The 20,564-nt window shown below is 39.6% G+C and overlaps 1 protein-coding gene across 5 annotated transcripts in view; it reads right to left on the minus strand.

Annotated features, from left to right (window-relative positions):
* col7a1l (collagen type VII alpha 1-like) overlaps window positions 1–20,564 on the minus strand; it is a 131,587-nt gene that overhangs the window by 79,241 nt on the left and 31,782 nt on the right. For all 5 annotated transcript variants that reach the window (XM_062064897.1, XM_062064898.1, XM_062064899.1 and 2 more), the window contains exons 3-12: window positions 19,401–19,591; window positions 14,114–14,294; window positions 11,813–11,972; window positions 7,033–7,126; window positions 5,013–5,186; window positions 4,759–4,922; window positions 2,841–2,970; window positions 2,661–2,777; window positions 2,418–2,573; window positions 627–743 (exon numbers count right to left, since the gene is read on the minus strand). In XM_062064897.1, coding sequence (XP_061920881.1) covers window positions 627–743; window positions 2,418–2,573; window positions 2,661–2,777; window positions 2,841–2,970; window positions 4,759–4,922; window positions 5,013–5,186; window positions 7,033–7,126; window positions 11,813–11,972; window positions 14,114–14,294; window positions 19,401–19,476 — 1,369 coding nt within the window. In that variant the 5' untranslated portion in view covers window positions 19,477–19,591. The remainder of the gene's footprint in view (window positions 1–626; window positions 744–2,417; window positions 2,574–2,660; window positions 2,778–2,840; window positions 2,971–4,758; window positions 4,923–5,012; window positions 5,187–7,032; window positions 7,127–11,812; window positions 11,973–14,113; window positions 14,295–19,400; window positions 19,592–20,564) is intronic.

Raw genomic sequence — 20,564 nt, forward strand, 5'->3', positions numbered from 1 at the left:
TATAAGGATTGTGAACGATAAGCAAAATACCAAAAAAATGCAGATCCCCTTTAATTGTTGTGACACCTCCCTCTATTATATGCCTTTCTATAGCCCTTTTAGCCCATGATCTCTACATATTCTCTACGATCTCTATGTTCATGTGACTGCAGAAACGGTGTTGATTGTTTCATTTACAACTTTATTTCATTATCCCATTTGGCCACTATAATGACTGGATGTTCATTTCATGTTGACTGCGTCAGATGCAAGTAAAGTGCAGCTTGTTGTCTGTTGTTGTTAAAGATACATCACAACGCAGAGACAAAATTACCACCGGCTACCTTTGGTGCCGTGACCCGGATGAGAGCGAGGTTTAGGGGGCCAGCCAGTGCAGCTGTGCCAAGTGTAGGCTGGTAAACCTCACTCTCTGACACTTTAAGAGCTCGCGCCAAACACCGTGTTGACAGCTTGTGGCTTTTAGCTCGGTACCGAACACTCTGGACTCTCATTTGGAGGACCCAGGTTCGAGCCCCAAGAAGAACGTAAGAAGGGGCTGGACTAAGTGGGTTATTACGCATGGGAGAACATATGTCGCAGAAAGGTATGAGAAATTAAGTACTATAGTCTTTGTTGGAGGGTTTTACCTGGCGAGGCCCAGGTAAGACGGTACCCTGTGGCGCCTTTAACTGATGTCCACCTGGCTTGGACAGTGTCAGTGGTAGCGTTCTGGACCAAGAGCTCCTGAACTGCAATCAGCTTTACTATGAGACACAAACACATCCGCAACATTTACAAGCATATGATAAATATGTAAAGATAAAAAATATATTGTGGCATAATGGGGATATTAAAGGCCTACTGAAATGAAATGTTCTTATTTAAACGGGGATAGCAGGTCCATTTTATGTGTCATACTTGATCATTTCGCAATATTGCCATATTTTTGCTGAAAGGATTTAGTAGAGAACATCGACGATAAAGTTCGCAACTTTTGGTCGCTGATAAAAAAGCCTTGCCTGTACCGGAAGTAGCGTGACGTCACAGGTTGTGGAGCGCCTCACATCTGCACATTGTTTACAATCATGGCCACAATCAGTGAGAGCGATTCGGACCGAGAAAGCGACGATCAAGCGATCAAATGTTTGAAAGCCAAATGCGTACTCATGGTAGCGCGTCTGCTATCCAACTCAAAGTCCTCCTGGTCGTGTTGCTGTAGCCAGCCGCTAATACACCGATCCAACCTACAGCTTTCTTCTTTGCTGTCTTCATTGTTAATTAAACAAATTGCAAAAGATTCACCAACACAGATGTCCAGAATACTGTGGAATTTTGCGATGAAAACAGACGACTTAATAGCTGGCCACAATGGTGTCCCAATATGTCCGCACAATCCATGACGTCACGCGCAAACATCATCATACCGAGACGTTTTCAGCAGAATATTTTGCGGGAAATTTAAAATTGCACTTTACTAATCTAACCCGGCCGTTTTGGCATGTGTTGCAATGTTAAGATTTCATCATTGATATATAAACTATCAGACTGCGTGGTCGGTAGTAGTGGGTTTCAGCAGGCCTTTAAGGAATATGCTGTAACAAATAAGACACATCTACAGCAGTGATTCTCAACTGGAGCGCCGCAGACGTGTTTTATCAAGGCGAGAAAAAAACCCAGAAATAATCTTTCTTTCTGAACGGGATTCTTGATGCAGCATGGTGTTGCTTGGAAATAGTCCTTAAAATAGCGACATGCCTTGTAATGAGGTCATAGAGGATCGACAAAGTCGTAGTCGTAGTTTGCCAACAGTTCACCATATTTTTCCTACATAATCTTCTAATATACATACTTAGTCAACAAGAGACTGTGGTGTAATGCTACAGTGGCCAAAAATATTAAATATACTTGTTAAATAAAACCTCTGCCTGATTTTTAATAAATACTTAGGCCTACTACGCAACTGTATTTTAATGCTGGTCATTATGGTGGTACTTGGAGAGCCAAGTGTTTTCTGAGGTGATACTAGGTGACAATAGATTGCAAACCAGTTATAACTTACATGTTCACAGGTTCTAAAATGGAAATCAACCAAAGTCTCTATTGAGAACCTGCTCTTTGTATGCAGAGCTGGCACAGAGAAGACTATAAACTATAAAAGAACATCAAATACCTAAATAGTTTTGAATGTGTGGATACTAACATGTTAATTCAACTTTTTCTGTTCCAGCATACATGTTATTTTGCATATCTCCAATATAATTTTTATTTCATATACAGTATGGGATATTGAAGTTGAAAATGTCTTCAATTTGGATAGACTTGTCATTTTAAGGGGTGCTAATGGTTACTGCAGCTAAACCAGGTGAGACCCACTGATCTATAGAACAGCATTACCCTCCTGTGGACATGCAGTGCTACTACAGCTTCAAACTACTTACAAGTCTTTCCTACAATGGAAACAGGTTCACTCGGTCCCTGAGGGTAAACCGCATAAATACTGATGGTGTACTTCCTGTCCTCCTCCAGGCTGTCGATCACGTGAGAGGAAGCGTCTCTCGGAAGCAGCTGCTCGTAGGCAAACCCTGGTCGGTTGGCTGCATTCAAGAACCCCAACAGAATTGTTATTCAAGCCAAAATACATGTTCACGTCTCTGTAGTTGCGTTGCAAAGTGTCGTCGCACATCTTGGGATGAAGATCTTGAATCCCTTGAGCTTTCCCAGAGGAGGTGTCCAGCCCAGGCGGAGCGAGAAGAGGCCTTCTTCAATAACACGGAAATTTAACACCTGGGGCAAAGGTGCTGGAAAAAAATTAAAGGAGACGTGTTGCTCAGGGCAGAAAAGCAAAAGTAATATTAGCCTACTTGTCAGTGCTGTGGTTGTTACAGACTCTCCAATGAGGCTGGGATACACGGCGTACACAGTTAGGGAATGACGGGTTTCTGGGCTCAGCTCCGTCACCATGGTTGTTGTCACATCTGCCTTCAGGTCAATCTGAGAAATGACACCAGAAGTGTAATAATATGCGCAAAACAATGTGCAATCATATGACTTTCTTCCTCGATTATTATACATACTGCACATACAGCTCAGCGGCCTTGTGGTTAGAGTGTCCGCCCTGAGACTGGAAGGTTGTGAGTTCAATCCTTGGCCGAGTCATACCAAAGACTATATAAAAAGGGACCCATTGCCTTCTTGCTTGGCACTCAGCATCAAGGGTTGGAATTGGGGGTTAAATCACCAAATGATTCCCGAGTGCGGCGCACGCTGCTGCTCACTGCTCCCCTCATCTCCCAGGGGGTGAAGATGGGGATGGGTCAAATGCAGAGGACACATTTCACCACACCCAGTGTGTGTGACGATCGTTGGGACTCTAACTTTAAATTTTTTATCAGTGGTGTGAATAACTGTTTTTATTTATTCTTTGACATTCTATTATATTGTATTTATTTGCAACAACAAATAACTGCATCAGTTATTCATACTTTATTTAAATGATATTTGTTCAGTATCTAATAAATTTAAATGTATTATGTTTAAAGATGATACAAATGTATATTTTTCAGGAGAAGACTTGAAGGAAGTGTTGAGGATAATAGAGGTTGAGTTGCTTCGGCTAAAAAAATGGTTTGATATTAATAAGTTATCATTAAATGATAAGAAAACTAAATGTATGGTGTTTAGAGGTGCAAGGACACATTGTGAAGTAAAATTAAATCAAGTAGAAAATGATAGAGCATATGAAACAAAATTCTTGGGAATAATAATTGATCATAAATTATGTTGGAAACCGCAGATTGAATATATAAAGAGAACAATATCCAAATCCATTGCTATTCTTTGACACATGCTGAATAAGAAATGTCTGCCTATGTTATTTATCCTTTTATTTTTCCATATTTAACATATTGTGTTGAAGTTTGGGGAAATGTTTATAAAACAAACATAGACCGAATAATTAAACTTCAACAAAGGGTAATATAAATAATATACAAAGCGTGCTACTATGAACCTACCAATCCATTATTCATAAATTCTAGTGTGTTAAAATGTTCAGATATTGTGTTTTTAAAAACAATGGAAATTGTGTTTCGAGTAAAGAACAGCCTTCCAGCTTGTATTCTTAGGTTATTTATATTAAGAGGAGAAACTATAATTTACGGGGGGTATTGATTTTTGAAATATGTAAAGTAAGAACGAATATAAAATACAAATGAATTTTAGTTTTAGGAGTTAAATAGTGGAACAAGCTCAGTGATGAGTTGAATACATGTAGTTCTTTGTTAAGGTTTAAGAAAGCCTTGAAAGGTGGAATAATGGAAAATTATAAAATATAGCAACGATTACTTTCATCCCATTGATTTTTTTGAACGTTGATGTTCCAGGCAATCTAGTTTTCAGTGAATGTATGGAATAGGCAAATATAAGCCTTGGCTTCAGCCTTTTCCTTTTTGTGTGTGTATGATTGTTAATATGTATAATCTGTGCTGTTAAATTGATCACACAAAATGGTTGATTATATGACCGAAATAAACTCATTTCATTTCATAACAATTACTATCACCTTGCATGTAGCAGCATCTTAGATGAATTACAGTCCTGTGTTATGATAATGATGAACAATGAGTGGTGAGATCGTATGTGATCTGATGTAGTTGTGTGATTGTACGTGTGCTTGTCAAATGTATGTATGAATATGTGTTTAACAAAATTCAGTCAAATTGAATTGAATTAGAGAATAGCATCGGATCCATAAATGTGTACCTGGTGTTCAGTCCTCACCAGTCTTTGCTGTGATTGGACGAGATGTCCTCTGGAGCTGAGAGGGACCACCAGGAGTCTATACCCTGTGACGTCCCCTGTGGCGGGCGTCCATGTAAGTCTAACTGACCCATAGGCTAGCTCGCTGACCTGTAGATCTCTGGGACCCATGATGGGCTCTTTGACTGGAAACAAGAGGAAAACATGTACATATAGATATAGTGAGTACATCTGGAGTTTAATGAGACCTCATTGGGTTGACAATTCTTCCTCACCCGGCGGGAGTGTTTTAACAGGCCGCGGCGGCTCAGAGGCGGTGAAACACAACCTGCGGGACAGTTTAGGAAGCACGGTCTCCAAGAGCGGGAAGTCAGCACAGGTCAAGAGGTGCTCCTCGTAGGGCTGAGACACCAAGCTTCTCAGCTCTGATATGTGAGCTCCCTGCACACCTGGACACCAGAAGAAAGACGATGCACAAAAAAGTTATGTATATAGCTGCTCTAATCCAGAAGGGGGAGCTGTGGTATTTTCATTGTATTCACTGTTGTTATTATTATGTGCACTGGGCTTCAATCACCACATAAATGAAGATGACACTGCATATTTTGTACAGGCTGACACACATTTGTTTCTAAATAAAGTTAATTGAGATTAACTGTGCACGTGCTCAGGAGAAAATCATTCCTAGTTGACAACAACTCATCAATCAAAACCAGACAGAAAATGTGTGTGTGCACACATGTGCCGTGTGTGCTGCACGAAGCTCCTCTCTTGTTTGTCGACACCTGCAGAACTTGTCAGCGGCAGTGATGAATCAGAGGAGCGCCACTGGGTGATGAACGGCCCGGTGAAAAATGGCCGCAATTAGAGTGCGATCTGCTAATGAGCAGTAATTATTGCAGCGCTTCCAGCAAGGAGGAATAAGTTTCTGTGTGGCCGTTTGAGAGAAGAAATAGCGTAAGTCCAACATCCAGAGGGAAGGTCGCATATACAAGACATTAAAACAACATTGAAAACTTGCTGAATGAGGTCCTGATGTTGAGCAACTCGAACCTAACGTTGGAACAACATGCTTTTCGACGATGACTAATCAATGTTGGGTTCAGACGTTGATTTGGCCATTGAATTTTGGTCATTTTCCAACCAATATTTTACAACACAAATACAACGTTGAAACAACATTGTTTTTGACGTTTATTCAATGTCAGGTTGTGACGTTAATTCGACCATTGAAATTTGGACATTTCCCAAACAACCAAGAGGATCCAACGTTAGACACCAGGCGTTGTCTCAATTTACAAATTCAGCTATTTTGCAACGTTGTTTCAAAGTCATTTTTGAAGGACATGTACACTACCGTTCAAAAATTTGGGGTCACCCGAACAATTTTGTGGAATAGCCTTCATTTCTAAGAACAAGAATAGACTGTCGAGTTTCAGATGAAAGTTCTCTTTTTCTGGCCATTTTGAGCGTTTAATTGACCCCACAAACGTGATGCTCCAGAAACTCAATCTGCTCATAGGAAAGTCAGTTTTGTAGCTTCTGTAACGAGCTAAACTGCTTTCAGATGTGTGAACATGATTGCACAAGGGTTTTCTAATCATCAATTAGCCTTCTGAGCCAATGAGCAAACACATTGTACCATTAGAACACTGGAGTGATAGTTGCTGGAAATGGGCCTCTATACACCTATGTAGATATTGCACCAAAAACCAGACATTTGCAGCTAGAATAGTCATTTACCACATTAGCAATGTAAAGAGTGTACTTCTTTAAAGTTAAGCCTAGTTTAAAGTTATCTTCATTGACAAGTACAGTGCTTTTCCTTAAAAAATAAGGACATTTCAATGTGACCCCAAACTTTTGAACGGTAGTGTATGTATAATCAACGTTGTATCAATGTCTTGTGCCTGTTGGGGGTGTCTATCCTTTGCAAGTACTTCATTTCTCACCTATTCTTATGTACAGATTCAGTAGATGCTTCATTTGCACATATTCCCTCTTTCCTTATTCACACCTCAATTGAAATGATGAAACAAAACTAAAAAGTGCAAATGATACCTAACATTGTGGCCATTAAGTGCACAACGCATGACTCACATACATCTCACTCAGCAACACTTTAAAATAAAGATCTCGTAAGGAGAAACGCAAAGGTCTTGGGTGAAATCCAATGAATTCCGACTGTACAGGACATGAATTTCTAACAGAAGGTAGGACGGCGGCGTCCGGATAAGATCTGAGGGGCCGCTGCAGTGGGGATGCATGCTGATGGAATTTAAAATGGCCACTCACCGACAGCATACAGCGAAATCCCGTTGTCGGACACTTCTCGAGCTGCGGTGTCAATCAAGTCGTCCGAAGGTCCGTTTGTGATCAAAACAACTACCTAAAGAGAAGAAGAAGCTGTCAGGCCGCATACTTCTTAATTTCACTAAACACGTAATTGTACATTACACACCAACAATTATTCAAGTCTCATGTAGATTTATCTCCTATGATAACCAATTTGATTTTTATTTTAATATTGGTCTATACTATACTAAAGAGGAAAATACTTAAAAAGCAATTCTGGACTGCTAAGTAGAGACTGATTTTTAACAGAACATAAAGGATGAATAAAGACGTAAAGACCACGATTCTAGTCAGCAGTGGTCACAGCAAGAGCCGTCTGCCAGATGCCTGATTAGACTTTTAAAAGAGCCCTGGAAGTTGTATATTTACGATATTAAGGGGAATTCCATTCCGGGCCATGGTCAGTTCACAAAAAATGAATTATGTCAATAAGTGTTCCTGAAATGTGGTATAAATAAAAGTTTGTTTGTGGCAAATTTAAGGTGGATCTCAAGAACAAAACAGCCAGTGAAGCCGATGAGCAACTACTCATTTGGTGGAAACATACAGTTCATCCAGAAAGCGCTTCACTTGGTCCACATTTTGTTATGTTAGAGCCTTATTTCAAAATGGAATACATTATTTTTTGTCCTTAAACTTCTACAGACAGAAACCCAATAATGACAATGCGATTTTTGTTTTTTATTAAATCAAAAACAATTTTGTCATTAAATAATCCATCCATCCATCAATTTTCTACCGCTTGTAATATATAATATATACACTACCGTTCAAAAGTTTGGGGTCACCCAAACAATTTTGTGGAATAGCCTTCATTTCTAAGAACAAGAATAGACTGTCGAGTTTCAGATGAAAGTTCTCTTTTTCTGGCCATTTTGAGCGTTTAATTGACCCCACAAACGTGATGCTCCAGAAACTCAATCTGCTCAAAGGAAGGTCAGTTTTGTAGCTTCTGTAACGAGCTAAACTGTTTTCAGATGTGTGAACATGATTGCACAAGGGTTTTCTAATCATCAATTAGCCTTCTGAGCCAATGAGCAAACTAATTGTACCATTAGAACACTGGAGTGATAGTTGCTGGAAATGGGCCTCTATACACCTATGTAGATATTGCACCAAAAACCAGACATTTGCAGCTAGAATAGTCATTTACCACATTAGCAATGTATAGAGTGTATTTCTTTAAAGTTAAGACTAGTTTAAAGTTATCTTCATTGAAAAGTACAGTGCTTTTCCTTCAAAAATAAGGACATTTCAATGTGACCCCAAACTTTTGAACGGTAGTGTATAATATATAAATATAATAGTGAACATACTAGCCAACTTGTCTTTTAGTAGTCAGTAAGCAATTGGGTTACAAAGGCTCCTAATTTGGCCGCTGACAAAAGCAGTAACATATTGTGTCATTTTTATCGATTGCAACTGGACTGTTTGAAGACATTTTGCCTCTCGGTGAATGACCCTGCTGTAACTACTTGGTATTGGATTGATACCAAAACTTGTAGTATAAGCCAAAACATATGACAAGTATTTAAACAAAAGAAGAATAAGTGCTTATACATTTGAACAAAAGTGTATACAGAACATGTTAAAACAGAAAGTAAGCAGATATTAATAGTAAATGAACAAGGAGATTAATAATGTCTATGGATGTTCTCATTCATCCAGGTCTTTGTATTCTCAGAGCATCCAATCGATCACAACTGGACTTTTTGGTTTGTTGTAGAAGACGTTTCACCTCTCATCCAAGTAGGCTTCATCACTTCAGACCTAGTCCAGCGGCTAGTGCTAAAACTCCAAATATTTATACTCCCAACACCAGGAGGGTGTGCCTGGGCAAGGTTGGGGTCAGCCCGATCGTAGTGAGAAAAACAACTGTTTTATAGCTACTGAGCGCTATGTTCAGGAGCAACCATCCTTGCCCAGGCACACCCTCCTGGTTTTGGAGTATAAATATTTGTGGTTTTGGCACCAGCTGCTAGACTAGATCTCACCAATCTAAGTCTATGAGCATGAAGTAATGAAGCCTACTTTGATGAGAGGCGAAACGTCTTCTACTTGTAAGTACTCCGTGCATGTGCGTTGCTTAACATGCGCCTCTGCTCATTTTACCAGCAATGTCACAACGTGATGACAGCGCGCCGTTAAGTCTGTAAAAAAAAACTACTGGTATTATTCAGACGCAGTATAGTACCGTTTTTGATTAATTAGTACCGCAGTACCAGTATACCATACAACCATAGTCAGAATAGAGACATCTTGGAGGAAAGCCAACGATTTGCATCCAATCTGAGCTTGAGAGGTGCTTCAAAGAAGGTATGGGCAAAATAATAATAATAATAATAATAAACTTTATTTGTATAGCATCTTTCATACAAGAATTGCAGCTCAAAGTGCTTCACAGCAGTAAAATACGTGATTAAGTAAAGACATGGTAAAAACAAGTGTAGAAAATGGAAAATAAATTATAACAAATAAAAATAAAGATAAAAGCAAAGTAGAAAATAAAAGGATCAGACAATAATAGTTACACTAATCAATAACAAAAATGGAATGACCGAAATTGCCCAAAGATCGGTGTGCCGAGCTTTAGTTTTTAATTTTTTAATACAATAGCAAAAGATTTTAAAAAAAATATATATATATTTCTTGTTGTCATTGTAAAGTATTGTCTGTGGAATTTTGAGGACAAAAATTAACTGATTCCATTTTAGAATAAGGCAGTAACATAACAAAATGTGGAAAAAGTGAAGCACAGTGAATACTTCCCGAGTGCACTGTAAATTAATCCCAGGGCGAAGAACAGAGTTCTGAAAAGTCAAGGCGCTCAACAGTGATAGAGCATTACAATGATGGGTCCAACCAGGGGTCCTATGATGGATTCTGTTGTACAGTCTTGCCACACGTTTGAATAATTCCTTGGTTGTTAATGCCCTTACAAAAAGACAGTAAGAACTATTGCATGTACATATAACCTTGAGGCAGGTGGTGACAAAAACAATCTTATTTTATAGAAAACAAATCGTTTTTTATTTGTTTAGTTACAATTTGTACATGCATACCATATGTGAGGTGAGAGTCAAGGGTTACCACGAGGTACTTATACAGTCGGATACAGCAGAAATATTTGGGTTTGAAATGAAGAGAATGTAGGTCTTGCTGTTAGAATCAACGGTACACTTTAAACATTTGCACAGTTGTGCAGCTGAATAATTAATGCACCGATGTTTGAGTAAAAAGCCCCTCATTTGAAAACAGCATCATGCTCATTAAAGCCCCACAGATTTGTTCACGGTTTAGCTCTTGATTAGAATACATAATTAGACAAATCAAGCAAACAGAACAAGCATGCGACTGAGACTATTAATTTGTTCATTATTATAAATTAACCAAAGTTGACAGAAAGTTTAAGGGAGGAGACAAAAAGGGAGCAGGTCATCAATAAAAGATTGTAGCTGCTGCACGCACACGCCTCAGCCGGTGAAAATTCAATATATCAGCCTAATCCTCTTCCCGCTGCCTTCCCACATCAAGTGCAAAATTATTCTCAAGCTCACTCAAAAGATAGCGAGCTGACGGGAATGCCAACCGGCAGCGTTACACCAAGTCTACCGGGCCGCTGATAAAGAAGAAAAATACTTCACATTTTATCATTTGACAAGTTTAGTTGCTGTCTCTCGTTCTGAAGTAAATGTGCTCTCTTTATTCAACACAAACAGGTCAACTGGGACTCTGGGAGCAACTTTATCAGGAAAGGGAACGGTTTTAGTAAGTGGATGGACGAAGAAGCAGGAGAACCACGTGGTTTCAATGATGATGATGATGATGGAAGATAAAGAAGACAAATAAAGATGAACAAAGATGAAGAAAGAAGAAGAATGAAGGGGGAATAAAGAATTCGGAACAAGAAGAAGAAGAAACTGAAAAGGAAGAACACAAACAAGAAGAATATAAAAAAGAAGACAACTTAAAGAAGAAAAAGAAAAAGAAGGAAAAGAAGAAGAAGAAAAAGAAAGAATCAATCAATCAATCAATGTTTATTTCTATAGCCCTTAATCACAAGTGTCTCAAAGGGCTGCACAAGCCACAACGACATCCTCGGTACAGAGCCCACATACGGGCAAGGAAAAACTCACCCCAGTGGGACGTCGATGTGAATGACTATGAGAAACCTTGGGGAGGACCGCATATGTGGGTAACCCCCCCAGGGGAGACCGAAAGCAACGGATGTCGAGTGGGTCTGACATAATATTGTGAAAGTCCAGTTCATAGTGGATCCAACATATCAGCGAAAGAAGACAAATTTAAAAAAGAAAGAAGGATAATAAAGGGAAGTACACACATATGTTTTAGTGTACACGTGTATGTGTACTTTTCCATCTATCCATTCATTTTTTGCTTCATATTAGGGTCACAGGAGTAGCTGGAGCCTATCGCAGCTGACTTTAGTGCACCAAGCACAAGTCACCAGTCAATCACAGAGCACATCCAGATAAACAACCATTCACATTCACACCTATGGACAGTTGAAGTCTTCAATTAACCTAACAAGCATATTTTTTGGAATATGAGAGGAAGAAAACTCTCAAATGTAGAAGAAAAAAATGGAAACTACACAAAAGATGACACTACACAGATTCAAACCCTCAACCTCTTGACTGTGAGGCCAAATAACCAGCAGGCCCCTGTAGTACTTTTCCAAGTGTGACCTGTTTGGTACCTTGGGTGCATGGTCTCGACTGATGGCAGCGCTGAAAACATGGTCTACGAGAAACTGGAGGGCGACGCCCATCTTCCTGGCCCCGCCCTCATAGGGAAGGTTTCTGATGGCTCCTAGCACCTCTTCCAGAGAGCTGTAGTCCGTCAAAGCAATCCGCATCCTGCAAGCGGACAAAAGAGTGTGGGGAAACAGGAACTGCTCTACACGTGTGTATAGGTTGTATTTACCTGACGTCACGTCCGTCTCATTAAATATGCAAAGGTCGAAGTGGTGGTCAAGCAGGCATCTGTTGTCAAAACGTTCTGGGCGACATTTTGCCTTTCTCAAAGAAAAATGCCTAATGCTTGTTTTGTTTTAGGCTGTTGGAATTGTTGAAATTGTGAAAAGGATCAAAGTTTCTTCAGAGTTTCTCGAGAGGTAATCAAAAAGGGCGAAAGAGTGCAACGACGACGAGAAACGCAAAAGTTTAAAGGGATCACATTGTTAAAAGTTTGTTTGATATACTTTTAAGTTCGTTTAGTTTTCTCATTTAAGTATTATCTTGATATTTTTGTATTTTATCTTGTTTCGATGTTCTTATACCACATTTTTTCTACCAGTGTTTCGTAAACCACCAACTCAGCGAGTCTAATCAGAATCAGAATAGTTTTATTGGCATTGTTTGAGAACGGGTTCACAAACTAGGAATTTTTCTTGGTACAATCGTGCAACATAAAACACGTATAACACAGAATAGGTAATACAAATTAGCTGTAACTGAGCTATCAGAGCTTGTTATTGTTCATGCGTCTGATGGCCGAGGGGAAAAAACTGTTCAGGTGGCGGGAGGTGTGGATCTGGATGGACCGTAGTCTCCTGCCTGAGGGGAGAAGGGAGAATAGTTTGTGTCCAGTTGAGTCTAAATAAATAAAGTAAACGTGAGAAAAATCTAAAAGAGTTTAGCTTTTACCAAAGGCAGCAATTGTACATTAATCTTTCAGCACACACACAACCTTGAGACCTATAGTTGTATTTTGAAAACCAGGCATACTCGTAACGGCGCGTGCAAAAACAACATGGCAACATGGCCAAAACTTCCCATGCAGTTACAGTGAGTTGTGATCACTTCTCCGTCTTCTCTCACAACCAGTCAGGTCTTCAGTAGTGGCACCGATTCTCTTTAAGAGTTTATAATGTTAAAATAAAATAAAAACAGTGAATCAAGGCTATCGAGTGCATCGTGCAGTTTGTTTACAAGGACGCAAAATCAAATCATGAAATGCAACCTTACCCGAGCAAAAACGAAGCATGATTTATCCGGGAGAGTCTTCATACCAATTTCCCTGAACCAGCCACACACAAAGAAGTTGGAGGCATCTGTGCTTTTCCAAGCTGTCATCTGTTTTGTTGTGTAGAATGACATCTGGAGCACCAGATAGTTTGACATGTCTGACAACGCAACCGACTAATAATCCCTGAGTTTGCTAACAAATCATTTTTTGATAACATACAGCAGGAGTGTCAAACTCATTTTAGATCGGGGGCCACATGGAGAAAAATCTACTCCCAAGTGGGCCGGACTGGTAAAATCACAGCACGATAACTTAAAAATAAAGACAACTTGAGATTGTTTTCATTGTTTAAAAATAGAACAAGCACATTCTGAAAATGTACAAATAATAATGTTGTTGATTTTTTTTTACACTTAATGTTGCGGTTAATAGTATTCTACCTTTATTTGTCGTTATTTATACTTTCTGAAAAAAAATATGGGATAATGTTCATCAGTCAACTCATTGGTCTTAATTTTCAATTCATCAAGATAAAAAAAAATGAAAATGTAATTACAGGATGTTATTTATGTAGTTTGCTCATTTTCCTCGACTGGTGCACCAACATCATGTGTTTTTTGTTTTTTTATATATATGTAGCACCATCTACAAAGATACAAAGAATTGCTATTGCAACATCTAGTGGACACATTCAGAACAGCAGTTTCTTTCATTCCAAAATTTCGGCTCATTTTTATACTTAGCAAACTCATCACGCGGGCCGGATAAAACCTGTCTGCGGGCCTGATCCGGCCCTCGGGCTGTACGTTTGACACCCCTGACATACAGGGATCGATTCTATTGCATAGTTTGCTTTTGCTCGTATCTGCCTTGAGCAGGAAGATCTAGGCCCCTTGTGTACTCAGGTAGTTTGCACACTGTTTGCTGCACGGTAGCCATATTGGTTTGGTTGACCACCACTTCGTTCACTGGAACTAAACAGGTCAGAAAAAGTCCTGTGACTGAATACAACCAATAGAGTTTGCAGTACCTGGGGACATCCCCAAAGACAGTGACTCCGAAGCGGACCCCCTCTGCTCCTGTCACACTGCTCTTGAAGGAAGACACCATCGCTGAGATAAAGTCTTTGATCCTGGAGAAGCTGCTCTGGCCCACACTCCATGACTCGTCCACCAGAAACACGACGTCTGCCTGCACCACCGTCCTGCATGCTACAGGAAGGGCTCATTAAGTCCAATGTCCATGCAATTATTATTATTATTCAATGCTTATATTGATTTTATGAGTAAAGGAGTAAATCTGCAACATCATAGCAATATCATATTTCAACACCTGTCACTAGATGGTAGTCTTGTCTCACCATGTTTGCTCGCAAGCTGCAGATTTCCATGAATTGTTAATGAGACTGAAGTCAGCCCCGAAAAACATCAGTATTCCAAGCACTCTTGCAGTAAAACTTTAGCACAGCAATGAGGAGCGTTGAGAATATTAAGGTAAACACAACCCAAATAGCGGTCAGTCTCGCCTGACACCCCCCCCCCCCCCACCCCCTCCCTTGCTGAGCAAACAGGCGCTTTTTAATGGCATGCACATATGACTCCATAACCTGGAATGAGACATGCAATATAAATAGACAAGTAGAGTACACTGTTAGATGTTGGATCCATCATACTGCAATGAGCCTTCCCTTGGCTGCAATCCCAGCATTCACCACAGGTAACATATAATGCCTCCATCCCATACTGACCTAACATTGTGTTCCATGTCCTCTCACATATGTCAACAACACAGAGTTCTGCGCAAAACACATCAAACACGATGGGAACTTTGAGCGAGGCAGCAACTGCAGGCCTGAGATGGAAAAGGCGATCAATAATCCAGAAGTTAGCCGGCAGCCAGCGAGCCTTTGACAGGGTATGAGGTATGCTGCAAGACCCTATCAAAGGCGTGTGACACTGTTATGCCGTCACTGATTTCCACATTAGCTCGCCGGCGCTCAGTGGATTATTGCGTGTGATATAGGCGGGCAAATGGTGAAGAAATTACAGCAGCGTTCACCGTACGACAATATATTGTAAGGGCTCTAATCTGTTCAATTAACCATCTATAGTCGCCGAGTGCATGGTCTACAAAAGTAAATACTGTTGGGGTTTCGAACTAGCGCTGCATCCAACAACATTAACAGCTGTTGCTGTAGACCAGGGGTCACCAATCTTTTTGAAACCAAGAGCTACTTCTTGGGTACTGATTAATGCAAAGGGCTACCAGTTTTAAACACACTTAAATAAATTGCCAGAAATAGCCAATTTGCTCAACTTACCTTTAACTCTATGTTATTTATAATAATTAATGATATTTACACTTAATTGAACGGTTTAAAAGAGGAGAAAACATGAAAAAAATGACAATTAAATTTTGAAACATAGTTTATCTTCAATTTCGACTCTTTAAAATTCAAAATTCAACCGAAAAAAAGAAGAGAAAAACTTAAAAAAAGAATTTATGGAACATCATTAGTAATTTTTCCTGATTAAGATTAATTTTAGAATTTTGATGACATGTTTTAAATAGGTTAAAATCAAATCTACACTTTGTTAGAATATATAACAAATTGGACCAAGCTATATTTCTAACAAAGACAAATCATTATTTCTTCTAGATTTTCCAGAATTGTTTATAAAAAATAAATTCAAAAGACTTTGAAATAAGATTTAAATTTGATTCTACAGATTTTCTAGATTTGCCAGAATATTTTTTTTGAATTTTAATCATAATAATTTTGAAGAAATATTTCACAAATATTCTTCGTCGAAAAAACAGAAGCTAAAATAAAGAATTAAATTAAAATGTATGTATTATTCCCTACAATAAAAATAAAAAAAATTACTTGAACATTGATTTAAATTGTCAGGAAAGAAGAGGAAGGAATTTAAAAGGTAAAAAGGTATATGCGTTTAAAAATCCTAAAATCATTTTTAAGGTTGTATTTTTTCTCTAAAATTGTCTTTCTGAAAGTTATAAGAAGCAAAGTAAAAAAATTAATGAATTTATTTAAACAAGTGAAGACCAAGTCTTTAAAATATTTTCTTGGATTTTCAAATTCTATTTGAGTTTTGTCTCTCTTAGAATTAAAAATGTCGGGCAAAGCGAGACCAGCTTGCTAGTAAATGAATACAATTTAGAAAATAGAGGCAGCTCACTGGTAAGTGCTGCTATTTGAGCTATTTTTAGAACAGGCCGGCGGGCTACTCATCTGGTCCTTACGGGCTACCTGGTGCCCGCGGGCACCGCGTTGGTGACCCCTGCTGTAGACAACCGCCTAATGTTGTTTGACTACATAAGATAGTACTCTGTAAAAAAAAATCTGTACACAGACAGTCTGATTGTATAATGTGTTAATGAGCGAGTGTAACCTAACCTAGGGCTCCAACCAGGGTTCTCTGATTGAGAACCACATGGTACTGTGGTTCCCGGAATTTTACCGTAAAATGTACAGTGTTTTTTACTCCAAATTATTGTATGGAAAAACGGTGCAACTGTTATTTTTATTATATTTGAATTATTATAATTCCAAATCCCGTCGTAGAAAAATGTTTCAAGACAAGAGATTATTGTATCACACCGCCACAGATACATTGCTGGGGGAAACATTGTGCAGCATTTTGTTCCGTAGCTGCTGTGTTGTGCAATATATTGGTTGATTTATGACTGTGTGTTCAAAAAGAGCTGCATTTTGCTCTCAGCTTTCTCAGCCACTCTAAATCATTGACATTTTGTCAGTCCCTCCAAGATTTTTTTGGTGACTGTGGCTGCCTAAAATGTCTAAATTTGCAGCAGCTTTTTCAGAAAGTTGTTGCAATAATTTGATGCTTTTTTAATATTATTGAATCAACATGTATTTTTTTTTAAAGCAATGTTTTAAGTGTTCTGTAACCTTAACCTCAAAAAGCACAGATTTTTAACAAAAATTGGAAAACAAAGACTGTATTGATGTTTTGTTTCATAGCACAGATTCATAAGTAGACCACTAGATGGCAGTAAAGACACATACTCAGAGCTGTAAAAAAAACTGTATTAATATTTTATAATTACAGGTAGAAACACCACCAAAGGGCTTATTGTCCATTGTCTGCTCTGTCATCCACAACTTGATGACATTCTCAGTGTATGTTTTACGCTTGAAAATTGTTTGTCCGTCTTAAACATTCATTTACGTTCCAACACCCCGGGTTAAAAGCATTTTTAAACTGTTGAGAGTGATCTACAGTGCTCATTTTTGTTGGTAAATGAGAGACGATGAAAGCTTATCATCACACTTCAACAACTTATAAATGCTGCATTTCCCGCAATCTGGTTGTCAGATGTTTAACATTAATTTGGAAACACCCGTGCGCCAGATTTCTTATTATACCTATTACGAAACTGAAGACGCCAGCAGACTGCACTTGGCCCGCGGGCCGTAGAAAGTTTGATCATATTACGCCTATACTGGCTAACCTGCACTGGCTTCCTGTGCACTTAAGATGCGACTTTAAGGTTTTACTACTTACGTATAAAATACTACACGGTCTAGCTCCAGCCTATCTTGCCGATTGTATTGTACCATATGTCCCGGCAAGAAATCTGTGTTCAAAGAACTCCGGCTTATTAGTGATTCCCAAAGCCCAAAAAAAGTATGCGGGCTATAGAGCGTTTTCTATTCGGGCTCCAGTACTACGGAATGCCCTCCCGGTAACAGTTAGAGATGCTACCTCAGTAGAAGCATTTAAGTCCCATCTTAAAACTTATTTGTATACTCTAGCCTTTAAATAGACCCCCTTTTTAGACCAGTTGATCTGCCGTTTCTTTTCTTTTCTCCTCTGCCCCCCTCTCCTATGTGGAGGGGGAGACACACGGGTCCGGTGGCCATGGATGAAGTGCTGGCTGTCCAGAGTTGGGACCCGGGGTGGACCGCTCGCCTGTGCATCGGTTGGGGACATCTCTGCGCTGCTGACCCGTCTCCGCTCGAGGTGGTCTCCTGCTGGCCCCACTATGGACTGGACTTTCACTAATATGTTAGATCCACTATGAACTGGACTTTCACAATACAATGGCAGACCCACTCGACATCCATTGCTTTCGGTCTCCCCTAGAGGGGGGGGGGGGTTACCCACATATGCGGTCCTCTCCAAGGTTTCTCATAGTCATTCACATCGACGTCCCACTGGGGTGAGTTTTTCCTTGCCCTTATGTGGGCTCTGTACCGAGGATGTCGTTGTGGCTTGTGCAGCCCTTTGAGACACTTGTGATTTAGGGCTATATAAATAAACATTGATTGATTGATTGATTGATTGACATACTACATTACCCAGAAGGGGTAGCACTGTGGACAGGAACAAGAAGTAGGCCTAAGCTATGCGGGAAGACGACAACTTTGCCCTTTGATCAATAAAGAGTTCATACTAGTGTTGTCCCGATACCAATATTGTTTCAATACTTTTCGGTACTTTTCTAAATAAAGGGGACCACAAAAAATTTCATTATTAGCCTTATTTTGACAAAAAATCTTAGGGTACATTAAACAAATGTTTATTATTGCAAGTTTGTCCTTAGATAAAATAGTGAACATACAAGACAACTTGTCTTTTATTAGTAAGTAAGCAAACAAAGGCTCGTAATTTAGCTGCTGACATATGCAGTAACATATTGTGTCATTTATCATTCTATTATTTTGTCTAAATTATTAAGGACAAGTGGTAGAAAATGAATTAGTAATCTACTTGTTCATTTACTGTTAATATCTGCTTACTTTCTCTTTTAACATGTTCTATCTACACTTCTGTTAAAATGTAATAATCACTTATTCTTCTGTTGTTTGATACTTTACATTAGTTTTGGATGATACCACAAATTTGGGTATCACTCCGATACCAAGGGCGTGGGGGTATGGGGGAATACCGGTACTTTTCAGAGGCGGTATCGTACCGAATATGATTAATTAGTATTTCGGTACTATACTAATACCGGTATACCGTACAACCTTAGTTCATACAGCATATTTTTACACGTAGTCCCTGCTCCGCTACACAAGAAACAAACATACGTTTTGATTAGACAGTTGACGTGAGCGTTTGAGCGCTGCTCAAAAACAAATTCGATTGGCGAAAATGAGTGTGGGAGAGTTGCAGCCCTCGGTCGGACAAAGGCAGCGCATAATTTGCGGGGATTGGTTGAATTGGCGTGATCTCGCCAATGAACTCGCATGTGGAGAAGTTGCTCTACCTAGTGAAGAAGTGGGTGAATTACATTTTTATTTGGTAGGAGGAGTGATGCCATACCTTCAGCTTGTGCCGTGACGCTCCGATGATGGAGGCAGAGGCACAGGAGAAAGAAGCAAAAAGCAAAGCGGCCCATTCTCCTCCTTGCCCTTTTCGGATCACCCGCTCCCTCCTGCTGCTGCTTTACCTCACAAGTCCTATTCCAGGGCGACGCTCCAGGATCATCAATTATCACGCCTCTCTCCTCTTATCTAGACAGGGAAAGTCAAAGAAAGATAAAAACGTGAGCGGCCATTTTTTTTAAATGTTGTGTTTACCTCCTAGCATTGAGACATGCACGCATGCAGCACCATAAATCCCTCACGGTTTATGATCTATTTATTGCGCATTGTTCTAATAAAGGCGGGAAGAGGACAATAAAAGCGCAGTTCATTGCAGGGTCTAAGGTGCAGACACGTTTATAACACATTCCAACAAGAGCAAAGGAGTAAACGTCTTACACAGGAGCGTTTTAAATTGTCGAATACCAAGCCAGCTATCAGAGGCAATTACTGGGACGTCTGAACAAACACGCCACTGGAATTTATGACCCCTAATAATCCGCAGGAGCATTGCAGAGGCAGACACAAACCACTGCTTAGCAAGAATAAGAAAGAAAATCTTCATGCCCGATGAGAAGGTTTGATTATGTAAATTGCTCCTCAGGAGATCATAAATATTGATTTGGACGAAGCGGATTTTGTTTTTCTTTGAATGAAAATGCAAGGAAGTGCAGTCATGTCCACTAAACCCACTGACAGTTTCATTACTTCCACGGAGGCCAAAGACAGTGTGCGCACAAGCATGACAAATCTAGAACAACAGGCAACAAGTTATCTGGTTAGCGCTTACACTCGGCTTATTTCGCGTGTTCGTGTGTTTTGACAGGACAAGTGTTTTTTCTCTTTGGGGTTAAACTTTTGATGATTATTAGATTCTGTCAAAGACAAAGACATTGTTGTTTTAGCTTTTGTCTGGGCTGTCTAATCGCTTGCATGAAGAAGACGCTGAAGGTTGTGGTGTCAGACATAAAAAACATGTATTGAGCAGCAGCGCTACGGCTCAAGGACCTTTAGCCGTGCTCGGCGAGGAGAGAGCGGCGTCGATAGGAAGATCTGCAAGCAACATGCAGTCAAGTGAAGCTAATCAGCGGCTGAGTCGCACAAATTCAAACACTTAAATCAG

Source organism: Entelurus aequoreus, linkage group LG12 (assembly GCF_033978785.1).
Source record: "Entelurus aequoreus isolate RoL-2023_Sb linkage group LG12, RoL_Eaeq_v1.1, whole genome shotgun sequence".
In the NCBI taxonomy this organism is placed as follows: Eukaryota; Metazoa; Chordata; class Actinopteri; order Syngnathiformes; family Syngnathidae; genus Entelurus; species Entelurus aequoreus.